At 43.4% G+C, this 15,608-nt stretch overlaps 1 protein-coding gene across 1 annotated transcript; it reads right to left on the bottom strand.

Moving 5' to 3' along the window:
- Positions 1 to 1,919: 1,919 nt before the first annotated feature.
- LOC110914475 (protein kinase 4-like) lies at positions 1,920 to 2,834 on the bottom strand. The gene has a single exon (XM_022159262.1). The coding sequence runs from the start codon at positions 2,832 to 2,834 to the stop codon at positions 1,920 to 1,922; it is 915 nt and encodes a 304-aa protein (XP_022014954.1).
- Positions 2,835 to 15,608: the final 12,774 nt, after the last annotated feature.

The raw sequence follows: 15,608 nt of genomic DNA, 5'->3' as shown, positions 1-15,608 counted from the left end.
AAATAGTACATTTAGTACCATACAAGTAATGCCTCCAGATTTTTAACGCGAAGACCACAGCCCCGAACTCCAAGTCGTGAGTCGTGTAATTCTTCTCATAAACCTTCAACTGTCGTGAAGCATAAGCTATCACCTTCTCGCGTTGCATCAGCACATAACCAAGACCCTGAATAGAACCATCACAGTACACCACGAAATCCTCGGTACCTTCAAGTAAAGACAAGATTGGTGCACTGCAAAGTCTTTGTTTCAAGAGTTGAAAAGCATCTTCCTGCTTAGTTCCCCAAGAGTATATAACCCCTTTCTGTGTCAGCGAGGTAAGAGGTTGAGCGATTCTTGAGAAGTCCTTGATAAATCTCCGGTAATATCCAGCGAGACCTAGGAATTTCCGCACCTCTGACGGATTCTTTGGTGCCGCCCAATTCCTGATAGCATCAATCTTGGCGGGGTCCATGTGTATTCCTAGCTCGTTAAAAATGTGGCCAAGGAAGTGTACTTCTCGAATCCAGAATTCGCACTTAGAAAACTTCGCGTAGAGTTGCTCCTTCCCCAGAAGCTCCAAGATAAGACGCAAGCTCCAAGATAAGACGCAAGTGTACTTCTCCTTCCAGAAGTCGCAATAGATCAAGATGTCATCGATGAACACAATGACGAAATCGTCGAGATACGGTTTGCACACACGGTTCATGAGGTCCATGAAGACCGCTGGTGCATTAGTTAATCCAAATGGCATAACCAGAAACTCGTAGTGGCCATACCTCGTTTGAAAAGCCGTCTTAGGAACATCCTCCTCTCGGACTCTCATCTAATGGTAGCCCGATCTTAGGTCGATTTTCGAATAGAAGCTTGACCCTTGCAACTGGTCAAACAGATCGTTGATGCGCGTCAAAGGATAACGACTCTTAACCGTCACCTTATTGAGTTCATGATAATCTATACACATACGAAAGGACCCGTCTTTCTTCTTCACAAACAGAACTGGGTCTCCCCAAGGCGAAGAACTAGGTCGGATAAAGCCTCTATCCAACAGTTCTTGAAGTTGATTAGACAGTTCTTGCAACTCTCCTGGTGCAAGACGATAAGGAGCACGAGCAATCGGGGCTGCTCCTAGCACAAGGTCGATCTGAAACTCCACCTGTCGGTGTGGGGGTAAACCAGGAAGTTCTTCAGGGAATACATCAGAAAAATCACGAACAACAGGCAGATCTTCAATCCTCCTTTCCTCAGGCTGGGTGCCAGTAATGAGTGCTAAAATAGCAGGGTAGCCCTTTCGTAGACACTTCTGGGCTTTGATAGATGAGATTATACCAACCATTCCACCACTTCGATGACCTTGGACCGACAGGGTTTCTCCACTGGGAAGAGAGATATGTACGATTTTCTCCTTACAAAGAATTTTCTCCTGGTGCTTAGACAACCAGTCCATACCAACGACTACATCGAAGCTTCCAAGAGTAACGGGGAGTAGGTCAATGTCAAACACTTGACCCATGAGATCGAGTTTGCACCCAAAAAGAACATGAGAAACTTCAATCGATTTTCCATCAGCTAATTCTACTACGTGTTTGTTTACAAGAGGTGTTGGAGTCAACCCTAACTGACGACTGAATCTCAAAGACACATAACTCCAATCGGCACCAGAGTCGAATAAGACAGAAGCAAATAGATTGTTCACAGAAAACGTACCGGTCACAACGTTGCCATCATTCCTAGCTTCCCCAGCACCAATAGTAAACATCCCTTATGTTGTTGTTGTTGTTATTGTCGTTGTTGTTGTTGTTGTTGTTGTTCCCAGTGTTGTTCCCGTTGTTGTTGTTCCCAGTGTTGTTGTTATTATTCACAGCATTCTGATTCAGTTGAGGGCAATCCCTCCTAAAATGACCCTCATCTCTGCACTGGAAACATCCCTTACGATTACCCTAGTTCTGCTGAGGCTGCTGCCTTTCTTGTTGTTGCGGCTGCTGTTGCTGTGGAGGTTGTTGTTGCTGCTGTTTTGGGAGTGGGGCCTTGCAATCCCTTGCCATATGGCCCACCTTGTTGCACCTGTGACAGATTCGAGTGCACGGTCCTCGATGATGGTAGTTGCACTTGTTACACTTTGGTTGTTTCCCCGTGTAAGAGCCCTGATTTGAATTGTTGCTCTGATTCTGATTAACGGAGGACGACTGACTAAAACTACGGTTGATACTATTGTCTGGCTTCTTATGTGACTGGTTTGAGTTGGACACTTTGTCCGCATCATTCCATTTACGTTTGTTATCAGTAACAGGAGTTGTAGCGGTAGTAGTAGAGGCAGTAGTAGAAACACATGGTGGTAGCGAGCCATGCTCCAGTTCCTTGTCGGTGATCTTGTGGGCTAAGCGGATGATTCGAGGCAAGTTGTCGAGATTTGCTGCAGTGACCAAACCCTTGATTTGTGGTGCTAGACCATTGATGTACAGCTCAATCCTATGATGGGGTGGTCGCGATAAGTTAGTGCACATGTTTGCGAGTTCATGAGACCGCTTCGTGTACGCTTCAATTTCAGAGCCTGCCATCTTCAGGTTGTAGTATTCATTCTCCAACTTTTGGATCTCATCTCGAGGGCAGTATTCTTCTCGCATAAGCTCCTTAAAATCGTCCCACGTAGTCGCGTTTGCCATTTCAATACCCAGCATTTGGACCTGGGAATTCCACCAAGTCAAGGAACCATCTTCAAGTGTGCCTGAAGCATACTTCACTCTATCCCCAGCATGACAGTTACACAAAGCAAACACCGATTCCACCTTCTCAAACCAACGTAGCAGCCCCACAGCTCCTTCGGTCCCACTAAACGTCTGTGGCTTACAATCCATGAACGTCTTAAATGTGCAAACAGGAGGATTGTTCTGATTCTAATTCACTTGTTGACCTAAGGACAAAAGAAAATACAACACACGAGTAAGAGTCGAGTACGCGACGTAAGGATAAAGAGTAGTTGGCACATATCGTACCAGCCTGCTGAGTCGCTAGGGCTTCAGCCACACGAGTATTGATCAGGTCGGTTAGTTCCGCTTAGGACATCACGATGTTGCCACGTCCATCACCATGTCCTCCACCACGTCCACCATTTCGTCTGCTCATGATTCTATATAAAAAGAGTGGAAAAGGTTAAGGGCCGAGATTGAGTAGGAGTCAAACATCGCTATGACTTCTACAGATTACTGAGTTCCACCACTAAGTCAAACTATGGAACAGAACCTCCTTCACACTCGTTAAGCCTCACTGGGATTCACATGCACCCCACATTATCATTATGTGTGCACCCATAATAATAATGAGGTTTGCATGTTTATCTTAGCTCCTCGCAACTTGCGTTAAAAGGTTCCCCAGTTTTCGAGTAACAAGACAAAAGGCATCACAAAACATAGATCACGGAAGTCTAGAGGGATCGTCACACTATCAGTCACATAACGTAGGAAGGTACACATGAATTCATTTTGAAGTGCCAAGTGTGCAGTCACTTGCAACGACATACATAGGTGTACACTAGTTATGCTATGCAATAAGTAAACGAGAGACGAACCTTGCAATCTGGAGCTGAGTGTCATGGTCGATTTCAAAACTGTTCGGTTATAGTCTGGTTTTATGAAAACGTTTTAAAACCTAGCTCTCTATAACCAGTGGCTTTGATACCAAACTATCACACTCCCAAAATACCACATGAGGGAACCCCGCTAGGCATGTGACGTACCAGGATCCAGCCACCAATCATATTGAACAAACACAGGATATAATACGAAAATCCATTTATTAAATTAAATCATTCACAATCATAACTCAAGTTTAATGTATTCAGCGGAAGTAGAATGAAAACCATAGTTTAATGTTGCAAAACCAAATGTACGAAAGCTGAGAAGGTTGTTTCATGATTCTAAAAGCTTGACCCATGACCACTCTAGCAATCCCAGACAGCAAGTTCCTTGTCCATAAAATCTAATGACCTGCGAGCATGCAACAAGTGTATTAGACAACGCTGGTGAGTTCATAGTTTTATGAAAACGTTAATTGCCAACTGTTTAGTCCAGTTTGTTAATAATGTTGATAATAACTCAAGTACCGTACAAGATGGCTCCAAATTGTTTTGCCCGTCCCCAATGCCCCTTATCTAAGCATTGGTCGTGATTAAGGTCATTAGTTCGCGCCCGTCCTCTCAGGTACAGTGTGAGGTTGCCAAGCCTAATAGATCTACCAACTAATACCCCGTTACCTCTCAGGCAACTAATTTAGTATAAGATGGGACTTAAAGTGATAGGAAATGAGTGTATTATCTATCATCCCAGTTTTTACCCAAAAGACTTATTCCTCTCAGGAATACCCATTTGATTGTCCCACCCACTGGGACGCATACTCAAGAGAAATGAACTCACATTGGATTGCTCAGTAATGTAAATTACTTGTTCACAGTTGATCTACCAACCACGTCCTAACATGGTTATCAATACTAGTCAGTTTTGTTTACTTATTAACCACGTAATTCAACAGGTAACATCACATAGCATATATCATACAACGCATAGCATTACGTAATCATTCGACAACATATAGACTAACATGCCAGTTCATAAACATTCGTCATGTATCAGTCTAAACATCGAATATTCAAGTGTGCGTGTGGCCCAGTCATTCAGGCCCAATCCTCTTTACGGCCCAAGGCCATGTGCGATTAGAGTGGCCTTGTGCGATCGGAGTGGCCTTGTGCAACTAAGCTGCCACTTGTGCAATCCGGTTCGGCCCATTACCTTGTTCGATTCAACCCAACACCCGGCCCAATTATTTGTCAGCCCAAAGGCTTGTGCGATTGGTCTATTCTTGTGCGAGTCACAACACTTGTCGACTCGGTGTACTTGTGCGATCAAATTGGATTGTGCGACCAAGCCAAATCTCCAAATTCAGTTACAAAGTTTCCATAATTACCGTCCATCAATTTCTCAATCAGTTGCACAAGATTCGAAACAATTATTTACAATTCCATCCACTCAAATTATCATCTCATGATTAATTCCATCATCTTCATTTACAATGAATCAATCAAACAAGTATAATTCAAGATCCACACACCCAACTAACATATCTATGAACATGTTATACCACCAAGTCATCGATCATCCACATAACACAAACCATAGTTTTTGATTAACATTAATCTACCACCAAGAACACTAGCAATTTATATGATATTTTCGTATTATCACAAGTGTACTCATGTTTCTTTTAACATACATTCATGTAGGTTATCATTGTTCAAAACATCTATTATGTTTTCTAGCAACAACCCTAGATAAATATGATTGCACATAATCAAGCATAATCGAACAAGATTAAAACAATCCTTAATCATAGTAACCGAGAGATGTCGAGTGCCCTTGATTGCTTGGATGAGAAGAGTGGTGCCACATGATGAAAGGATCCCTAAAGATGGAGAAGGCAGCCGTCGAGTTCAGTAGAGAGGAGAGAGAGAGCTAGGGTTTGGTGTGTTTTTATGTTTTTCAAGATTATGAGGAGTAAACACCCATCCCCATGTTTTTATGCGCAACAGAGAGTGGGCCGAACCCATCCTTGGGTTGCCCTTGGGCCACGGGTTCAAAGAAAGTGAAGTTGGCCCAATTGTTTGTGCGACCGGACTAGTGTTGTGTGACCAACATACTTATTCACATTACAACTACGCAACATATACCATACAAAATCATAACATTCATTCATTGCAATCAAACACATAAATTAATCACGTATGTTCATACAAGCTACATTAAAGCACAATAAAAGGTTCTTAAAATGCGAGTTGTCACACTATTCGTCAAGAAGAAAGATTGTTCGTTTCGTATGTGTATCGACTACCATGAACTTAATAAGCTTACCCTTAAGAATCGTTATCCTCTCCCTCGTATCGACGATCTATTTGACCAACTACAAGGCGCGTCCTGTTTCTCAAAAATCAACCTTCGATCTGGTTATCATCAGCTCCGTATTCTCGAAGATGATGTACCTAAAACTGATTTTCGCACTCGATATGGACACTACGAGTTCATGGTTATGCCTTTTGGCTTGACCAACGCACCCGCTGTGTTCATGGATCTTATGAACCGTGTTTGTAAACCGTACCTTGATCGTTTTGTGACAGTCTTCATTGATGATATCCTTATTTATTCTAAGACTAAAGTTAATCATGAACGCCATCTACGTCTTATGCTGGAACTTTTACGTGGTGAACGCTTATACGCTAAATTTTCTAAGTACGAGTTTTGGATTGATGAAGTACAATTTCTAGGGCATGTTATTAATAAACAAGGTATTCATGTTGACCCTTCCAAAATCGAAGCTGTGAAGAATTAGAGTACGCCTAAATCTACATCTGAGATTCGTTCCTTCCTAGGATTGGCGGGTTATTACCGCCGATTCATCTCGGACTTTTCTAAGATCGTCGTTCCTCTCACTTCGTTAACACAAAAAGAGAAACCTTTTGCTTGGGGTCCCGAGCAAGAGGAATCTTTTCAGACTCTTAAGACCCTTCTATGTAACGCTCCTGTTCTTACTCTCCCTGATGGGAATGACGACTTCGTGGTATATTGCAATGCCTCGAACTGTGGCTTGGGCAGTGTGCTCATGCAGTAGGACAAGGTTATCGCTTATGTGACAACCCTCACCAAACCAGGTATCCGTACGACTTAATTAACTATTAATTACTGCCTAATTACTATGCTTAACTGAGATTTATGATAAACTGCTACTTGATTTTTGATACTTGTACATATCTGCATCATACTTTGATTTTTCCGTCACTACATTATTTATTTACTGAGCATTAGTGACAAACATGATGCACAAAAGCACAGTAGCATTTGAACGGATAACCTATTTGACATGCTGTTATAGCCAGCATCAGGCAGACACTGCCTCTAAAGGCCTGTATGAGCCAGAAATATTTTACTACACCCATAGTGTGTGTAGAGATACAAGGGTTGTATAATTGCGTCTCTAGGAATAAGATATAGAGATTGGATGTGCCAAAAACGTATTTTAAGCACAAAACACAGAATTTTTATTTACATACTAGCTTCTAGCTAATTAATAAAGTGCCAAAACATGAGGAATTATTCCTGACACTTTGCAGAATAAATTGTGTCGCTAAAAATATTATTTACAACGCTTAAAGGATTACTTAAGCACTTTAACGGATTACTATCCAACCGAACAACCGGACTATACCCGGAACATAAAAATATTGCCAGAAATATTATTGGTAATTTTCTGAGCCAGTTAGAGTCCCTGATTACCCTAACACCCGCTTTATAACGCACTAAACAACTAACGGGGTTAATCCCTAAAGTTAACCGACTTAACCAAACTAAACTCTAACTGAACGATCAAGATCCAACCGGGTGACCCCACCCCCCTTAGGGCCGGTTTGGTCCCTTTGGAACTAGAGGGTACACCTTTTTATTATTTTATTAGTTTCGTGGATATCTAGAGCATGAAACCGATGGACGATGGCACTTGATTTTTTCTATATAAACACACACACACTACACAAGATCACACACACTAATCACCAACTCTCTCTCTCTTGCTCTCCTCCCTCTCTCGGCCGTAAACCACCACACCCAACCATCCATCTTCGAGTTCTTGTCTTGCCATTCCAAGTGTACACAAGTGTTGGGGATCACGTACGAGGAAGCTTGAAGCAAACGGAAGTTGGAGGACCACGTGCATTTGCTTTTATCCACGCCATTTTCGCCAAAGATCTTCCCTAGCCCCGAGCTAGAGGTATAACATTTAAAACTTGTTCTTGAGCGTATCTAAAGTGGTTAAAAGGATTTTTAACGGTTAAAAGTCGGTAACCCATCTTTTGAATCTAAAAAGTCTACAAAAACTCGAATATTGTTGGTTAAAAGCATATAACGCGTGTAAAAGTCGTAGTATTCAAATATGTTGGTTGTAGAGACCCGATCTACGATGTGGTGGCTCTTATCATCGTTTAACCCGACTTTGTTAAGATCCCGAATCTTGACATACACTTGTTTCTTTTGTACAAGGGTTAAAAGGTGAAACTCCACCACACGGGAAAACATGAACTTGTGTAAAAGTGTTTTGACATGAAAAATAGTATTTCAAACGAGCCGATCTACGTATGTACTAGTGGTATATTCGTAGAACCAAGTGTCGAGAAAATCATGTTTATATATAAGTTGGATAACATGCTAACAAAGGTGATTTTTATAAACTACAAGTGTATAAATACTTGTGAAACGAAAGATCCGACAAAATAACAATTTTTATAAAAATTGTCGGGAAGTTGTAAAGAGTGATTTGTTCCAAAAACGGGGTTTTTGCAAGACTAAACTATTTTATACATAGATCCACTAAATGTAACGAGATCTACACAATAGTTTTAGAAAAACTACAAGTTCATGTAATAATGTGATTTTACATACTAGTCTACGAGTTTAATGTGTTGAAACTAGTTTGAAGTATCGGAAATTGATGTGGTTGATTTGAAGAATTGTTGAAGTGATTTTGTAAAAGAAAATGATACGCTTGAAAGCGTGGCCACCTCCAGTTACAGGGGAAACTCTGGTGAAATTTTTCTAAAAATCTAACACTTAGAATTATTTACAAGTGTTAAACTATTTTGAAATGTTTTCAAAATATATTTTGCCATGACTTTATTTATTAAATAATCGGAGGTGGGATTTTCACAAAAATAAACGTGATAAATATTTATTCGATAAATATATTTTTCACCACACTGTTTATGATTATTTTGTGAAAATATATAAATATTATTTTTAGAGTAAAAATAATATTTACAAACTTTGTCGAACCCAAAATAATACCAACGCTTATACGACAAACATATAAGTACAACGGTAATTACTATTACCACTTAATCGCCAAAACGTAACTTACGCTTTATACGGAAATATTCATGAATGCGGATGTTGTCAACGTATTATTTTGGAAAGTATTATGTAAAAAGAAAATATATTATTTTTGAGAAAAATAATTATATTTTGGAATGAGAAATAAAATATATTAAGTGAGACTTAATATTGAAAACACGCATGTATTAATTCCCCCATCCTTGGGAAGGAGACTAAATTACCAAGTATATACAAGAAACGGTTGTCTAACTGTTTCCCAAAAATTAAACTATAAAGCTAAGGCACGGCCATCCGTCAAATAGAATTAGCACATGTAGGTCGTTGCGCAGCAGTTGGATATTTGGATTACTTGGTATTGTGACGCACTCACTGTGAGTTCATGTCCCCCTTTTCTCTTAACTGTTTTCAGTTTTATAAACTGCGGGGGTGAAATACATGTTACTATGATTATGAATATGTTTATACATGGTATGGTTAGCGTAAGGAGGTTTACTACTTAGATCATGTGAGTGGGTAGGCACAACTTGAGGCCATTAATCCTCGTAGTAGGACCGAGGGACAGGAGCGGTAGATCTATCTGGGTGTAGCGAGCCCAGCCCCAGGTCCAGCATAACGGACCTCGGGGTGACTTAGTGCCCGACGCATAAATCCGCTAGGTTTGAGTCATCCCTACTTGCACTCCACACATATCAATGGCCTTGCAAACCATTGGTGATCTCTTTTCTTTTTCCTTATTTGCTACATACCAGGTTTTTGATAAAGATAAAGGTTTGTTTACGCACTTTCGCATGAACTCGCTCAACATTATTGTTGATTTTTCAACTTACATGTATTTCAGGAAACTAACGATAAGGCGCGGTATGGCTTGTTTTCCGCTGCATTAGGCCCGAGGTCATCCAGGGTTCGAGGCTTGTGACTCTTTCCTGGACAAGTCACAGTCCTTGAATCATGTTTATGTTAAGTTTGCATTTGTAATGTTTAGACAAGTTATGGTTGTTGGGTGTTAACCCGTTAAGACAATGTTTTACTATTTTACTTTTAATGGATGATCTTGCATATTTTTAATTCATATAGCTTGTTATGATTAAGCTATGGTATTAAGAAGTCACACCAAATTAACCACGCTTCCGCAAAGCCAGGGTGTGACAGCTTGGTATCAGAGCTCTGATCATAGCGAACTAGGATTCTTTCTCGAGTCTAGACTATGATCACTAGGGCTCTCACGAAAACATTTTTCTGCATACCACTTAAGTCCAGATCCAAAACCTTTTTATAAACAAATGTTGAGCATATTTTATTTATTATTTTTAGGCTCAGTCTGGGAGGCTGAGGCTCGGTCTGGGAGACTGAGGCTCGGTCTGGGAGGCCGAGGCTCGATCTAATGGATCGAGGTAGTTGGCTAGTGGGACTAGGGAGTCAGTTTGGGAGGCTGGGAAAGTTTGCTAGTGGGACTAGGGAGTCAGTCTGGGAGGCTGGGAAAGTTTGCTAGTGGGACTAGGGAGTCAGTCTGGGAGGCTGGGAAGGTTTGCTAGTGGGACTAGGGAGTCAGTCTGGGAGGCTGGGAAAGTTGGCTAGTGGGACTAGGAAGGACAGTCTGGGAGGCTGGGAGGCTAGTAGGACTAGGTGGATTATGTGATTATTATTTGGTAGCTTATGTGATTACCTGATTTACTGATTATTTGTGCATACTTGTGATTGTGTTACAGACACATGGATACATCAGGCACCGGAGACTCAGATACCACTGGACCTCTACCCATAGTGTCGGATGACATTGTGTCATCGGAGCGTGAGGTGCATACCTCAGACTACACGAGCACGGATGATGATGACTTCCAGCCGTTCGCTCTACCCGACGGCATTGATGAGCATGCTGATGACTCCTTGCCCTTCGCTTTACCCGAGGGTGCCTATGAGCCTATTGATGGCGATCCTGCTGAGTATCTTCCCCTTGTTGTGATTCCAGCTCCGATTCCTCTTGCTTCTTATCCAGCACACGAGCTATTACTAGACGCCGAGGCTGACGGCGACATTGATCTCTACGAGGACGAGCCTTTTGAGGACGAGGTTCCTGATGCAGCCCCTTTACCCGCTGGCGGTCTCTTGATGATTGCTGATGCCCCAGCTGGAGACTCGCCCGTCCACTCACCAGTCCCAGACTCCTTTGAGTCTGTGGCTTCTGCTCCGTCTCACGAGGTGAGCACTCAACATTTTGTTCATGACTCGGACCCTGATCAGGCATCTTCTGCCGCCCCCATTCCGAGCCTTGTATTTGAGCACGACGATATTGAGGATTCCGATCCCGTTTTTCCTCCAGGATTTGATCCTGACCGCGATATTGAGTATATTCCTATGGACCAGCATATGGAGGACCCTGTTGATCCCGTCGATCCTATCGATCCCTTTGATCCAGAGTTTGATTTTGACATGGCTTTTGACGACCCGGAGCCTGCCGTAGCCCCAGAGCAGGCAGCTGCTTTCGATCCTGTGCATGAGCATGACTTGGTACATGCTGACGTTCCTGTTGAGCCCGTTTTGGCTGGCCCGCCTGTTGGCGATCTTCCTGTTGATGATGTCCCTTTGTTAGTTGCTGATCATGCTGTTGATCCTTTTGTTGACCCACCTTTGATTGCTGACGTCCCTGTTGACCATCATGTTGATCATGTTGATCCTGTCATTGCTCCTTTTGATCCTGTACCCATTGAGCCTGAGCACGCTCTATTTGCAGAGCATATGGATCCACCTGATGAGGAGGCTCAGCACGGTTGGATACCGGCTGACGAGGATGTTCCACCGCTTCCACCACATCACACTGTGGCACATCATACTGATTTTTCATTTCAGATCCCACCGTTTGTACCTCCAGCAGGGCCTGGAGAGGGCTCTTCAGCCCACCCCTTTGGTCACGTACCGATGCCTATGCCTTTCGTACCTCAGATGACACCTGTTCCATCTTCTATTCATGTAGCACCATTCGATCCCACCAGCATGCCACTGCTTGGGTCATCTTCCTCACCAATGCCACCCACTGATCCATATCATCCATTCCATATGGGACATACCATTGAGGACGTCTTGATGTCCTTTGTCCATCAGCATGATTCCCATATGCAGCGACTCCAGGAGCTCGAGAGAGCTCATTTATCACTAGGTCCATATCTTGGTCAGACATCTTCGTCTTTTCAGCCTTTTCGATCATTACCTCCTGACTTTGCTGCCCGACTTACGACTATGGAGCAGCAGATCGCTTCTGTTATTCGCGCTCAGCAGGTGATGGAGGAGGATTGGCTTCATTTACGCCGCTTACTTTACGCTCACTTTCCCCCTCCTCCACCCCCATCCGCATAGGGCTCATTGGTGCCATAGTGGTAGGCGATGGTGAGACGACCGCGATTGTGACTGCATAGCCTTTTGGAGACCATCTAACGATACTGATTTTTGTTGATATTTGTTGATGTACTGGATGTATGTGACACCGATGTGATATTGTTTTTGACGGGGGTGATGTAGCCCCTATTTGATTTGTGATTGTATGATACAGTGACGTACTGATACCCTTACCACATTATGGTCTCGATATATATAACAATCGCCGTATTCTCACCATATCTGATTCACTTAATTGCTTATTTATGTTTTGGGACATGGGATGTTGTATGTATGATATTTGCAACATGGGATGTTGGGACATGGGATGTTGTATGTATGATATTTGCAACATGGGATGTTGGGACATGAGATGTTGTGTGTATGATATTTGTAACATGGGATGTTGGGACATGGGATGTTGTGTGTGATATATTGATAACATGAGATATTATATGCTATTACTATTACTATATACGTATGTTTATTATGGCCTAATCGACGTACACATCTTTAGAAGATGGCGCCACGACGACAACCTCAGCCGATGCCTACTACTTAGGACGAATTACAGCAAGTTATTGCTGCCGCCATTGCTCAATATGCTGCCTCACAAGGAGGACCAAGCGGAAGTAGCTCGAACATCAACGGCAACCAAAATCCTCCTCATGGTAACCCTAAGTCATTAAGACATACCATGGCCTAAATGGATTCCTTTAGCAGATGCTAATGCCGTTCCTATGATGTAATGTATGTGCAGGGTGCACCTACAAACAATTCTTGGACTGTAAGCCCATAAACTTCGACGGCACAGGTGGTGCTGTTGCTTTCGTCTGCTGGGCAGAGAAGACCGAGTCCGTACTTCGCATGAGCAAGTGCGCTGTGGATCAGCAAGTCACTTACATCTCAGGGCTATTTGTGGATGGAGCCCTATCCTGGTGGAATCTACAGGTCCAGACCCTTGGCGAAGCCGCAGCTTACGCACTGACCTGGACAGAGTTGAAAGAGCTTATGCGCAAGAAGTACTGTTCTCGTGCTGAAATTCAGAGGTTAGAGACCGAATTCTGGCACCTAAAGATGGAAGGTTCCAAGATAGCTGAGTATGTCTAGAGGTTCCACGATTTGTCGCACGTGGTACCCTACATGGTTACACCGGAGTTCAAGAGGATTGAACGCTTCATCTGGGGATGGGCTCCTCAGATAATCAGCATGGTGACTTCTTCCAAACCTGCAACCATCACAGAAGCCATTGATCTGAGTGTGGCTCTCACCGAAGAGGCGATTCGGTTGAACAAGTTTGATGGGGTTGAGCCCAAGAAGAAAGAGACTCATGTGGAGTCATCTGGTGGTAATAAGCGAAAGTTTTCGAGTTTCAAGCAGAGCACCGGGATGGTGGTTAAGAAGGGAGAATCGAGTGCGCCAGCTCAGGATTCAGCTGGTGGTAGAAAGAAAGGGAAGGGATACATGGGTGCACACCCCAAGTGCAACTCATGCCAAAAACATCACTCTGGTCGTTGCAGCCTGAGAGTTTGTGAATCATGTGGGAAGACTGGTCATACGAAGGATTTCTGTTGGGCTAATGCCGGCCGGGGAGGCCAAGGAGGAAATGGGAATAGGAACAACCGCGGTGGTGCTGGGAACCGCCCACAAGGAAGCCTGGGAGGTGATGGAAACCGTGCCAACAATGCTAACCAAGCAGGCGCCATGAATCGGAACCAGGGAAACCATCAAGTTGGAAACAATGGTGGAAACGGGCAGAGGCCCGGATGTTTCAATTGTGGAGATCAAGGGCATTTCAAGAGGAATTGCCCAGAATTAAACCAGGCACGCGGAAGAGTGTTTAACATGGAAGCCAGGGAAGCGTGCCAGGATCCCAACGTTGTCACTGGTACGTTCCCTGTAAACCAACGCTATGCATCCGTTTTGTTTGATACTGGTGCCGATTATAGCTTCGTATCGCTAGAATTTAGAAACATGCTTGGTTTAGCCGCCAGTAAGTTAGATATTCCTTACTCGATCGAATTAGCGAATGGGAAGTTAGTAGAAGCTAACGAGGTGATTCGAGGTTGCGTAATCGAGCTGGGAGAGCGTGAGTTTGCTCTCGATCTACTACCAGTCCAGTTGGGAAGCTTCGACGTGGTAGTAGGGATGGATTGGTTATCGAGTAACAAGGCAGAGATAGTTTGCCACGAGAAGATTATTCGTATCCCGACCGATGATGGTGAGACCATTGTTGTTCATGGGGAGAAGCGTGAGACGCCGTTAAGGATGATTAGCTGCCTGAAAGCAAGGAAGTGTTTGAGGAAAGGATGTGTTGCTTTTCTAGCACACATTGTGGATAAGAAGGCTGCTGAGCCGAAGATCGAAGACATCCCTGTCGTGAGGGAATACCCAGAAGTCTTTCCAGAAGACTTGCCTGGCTTGCCACCTCAAAGGCAAGTGGAGTTTCGCATCGACTTAGTTCCAGGCGCTGCGCCTGTGGCTAAGGCACCTTATAGACTCGCTCCGTCTGAGATGCAAGAACTGTCGACACAACTTCAAGAGTTGTTAGACAAGGGTTTTATCCGACCAAGCTTCTCGCCTTGGGGAGCTCCAGTTTTGTTTGTAAATAAGAAGGACGGTAGTTTTCGGATGTGCATTGACTATAGAGAGTTGAACAAGCTGACGATCAAGAATAGGTATCCCCTGCCAAGAATCGATGATCTGTTCGACCAACTTCAAGGTTCGAGCTTCTATTCAAAGATCGATCTTCGATCTGGATACCATCAGCTACGGATACAGGAGGAGAGTATCCCAAAGACAGCCTTCAGAACTCGATATGGACACTACGAGTTTCTGGTTATGCCGTTTGGTTTGACAAACGCACCTGCAGTGTTCATGGATTTGATGAACCGAGTTTGTAAGCCATACCTGGATAAGTTCGTGATTGTATTCATCGACGACATCTTGATTTATTCGAAGACAAAGGCTGAGCACGAGCAGCATCTTAGAGCTATTCTGGAGCTGCTAAAGAAGGAACAGTTGTATGCCAAGTTCTCTAAGTGCGAGTTTTGGCTAAGAGAAGTGCAATTCCTTGGGCACGTGGTGAATGGAGATGGAATCCATGTGGATCCAACCAAGATCGAGGCGATCAAAGATTGGGAAACGCCAAAAACGCCAACCGAGATTCGGCAATTCTTGGGTTTGGCAGGCTATTATCGAAGGTTCATTGAGAACTTTTCAAAGATCGCCCAACCATTGACACTCCTCACGCAGAAAGATAAGAAGTTTGATTGGGGAATCAAACAGGACGAAGCGTTTCAGATATTGAAGGATAAGCTTTGCAACGCGCCAATATTAGCT

This window comes from Helianthus annuus, chromosome 15, assembly GCF_002127325.2.
Source record: "Helianthus annuus cultivar XRQ/B chromosome 15, HanXRQr2.0-SUNRISE, whole genome shotgun sequence".
NCBI lineage: Eukaryota > Viridiplantae > Streptophyta > Magnoliopsida > Asterales > Asteraceae > Helianthus > Helianthus annuus.
The sequence above is the reverse complement of the archived record's forward strand: the minus strand, read 5'-3'. Positions and strand labels throughout refer to the sequence as shown.

Coding starts and splice junctions, on each gene's coding strand:
- LOC110914475 (XM_022159262.1), bottom strand. CDS start 2,834: ATGGATTGTAAGCCACAGACGTTTAGTGGGACCGAAGGAGCTGTGGGG.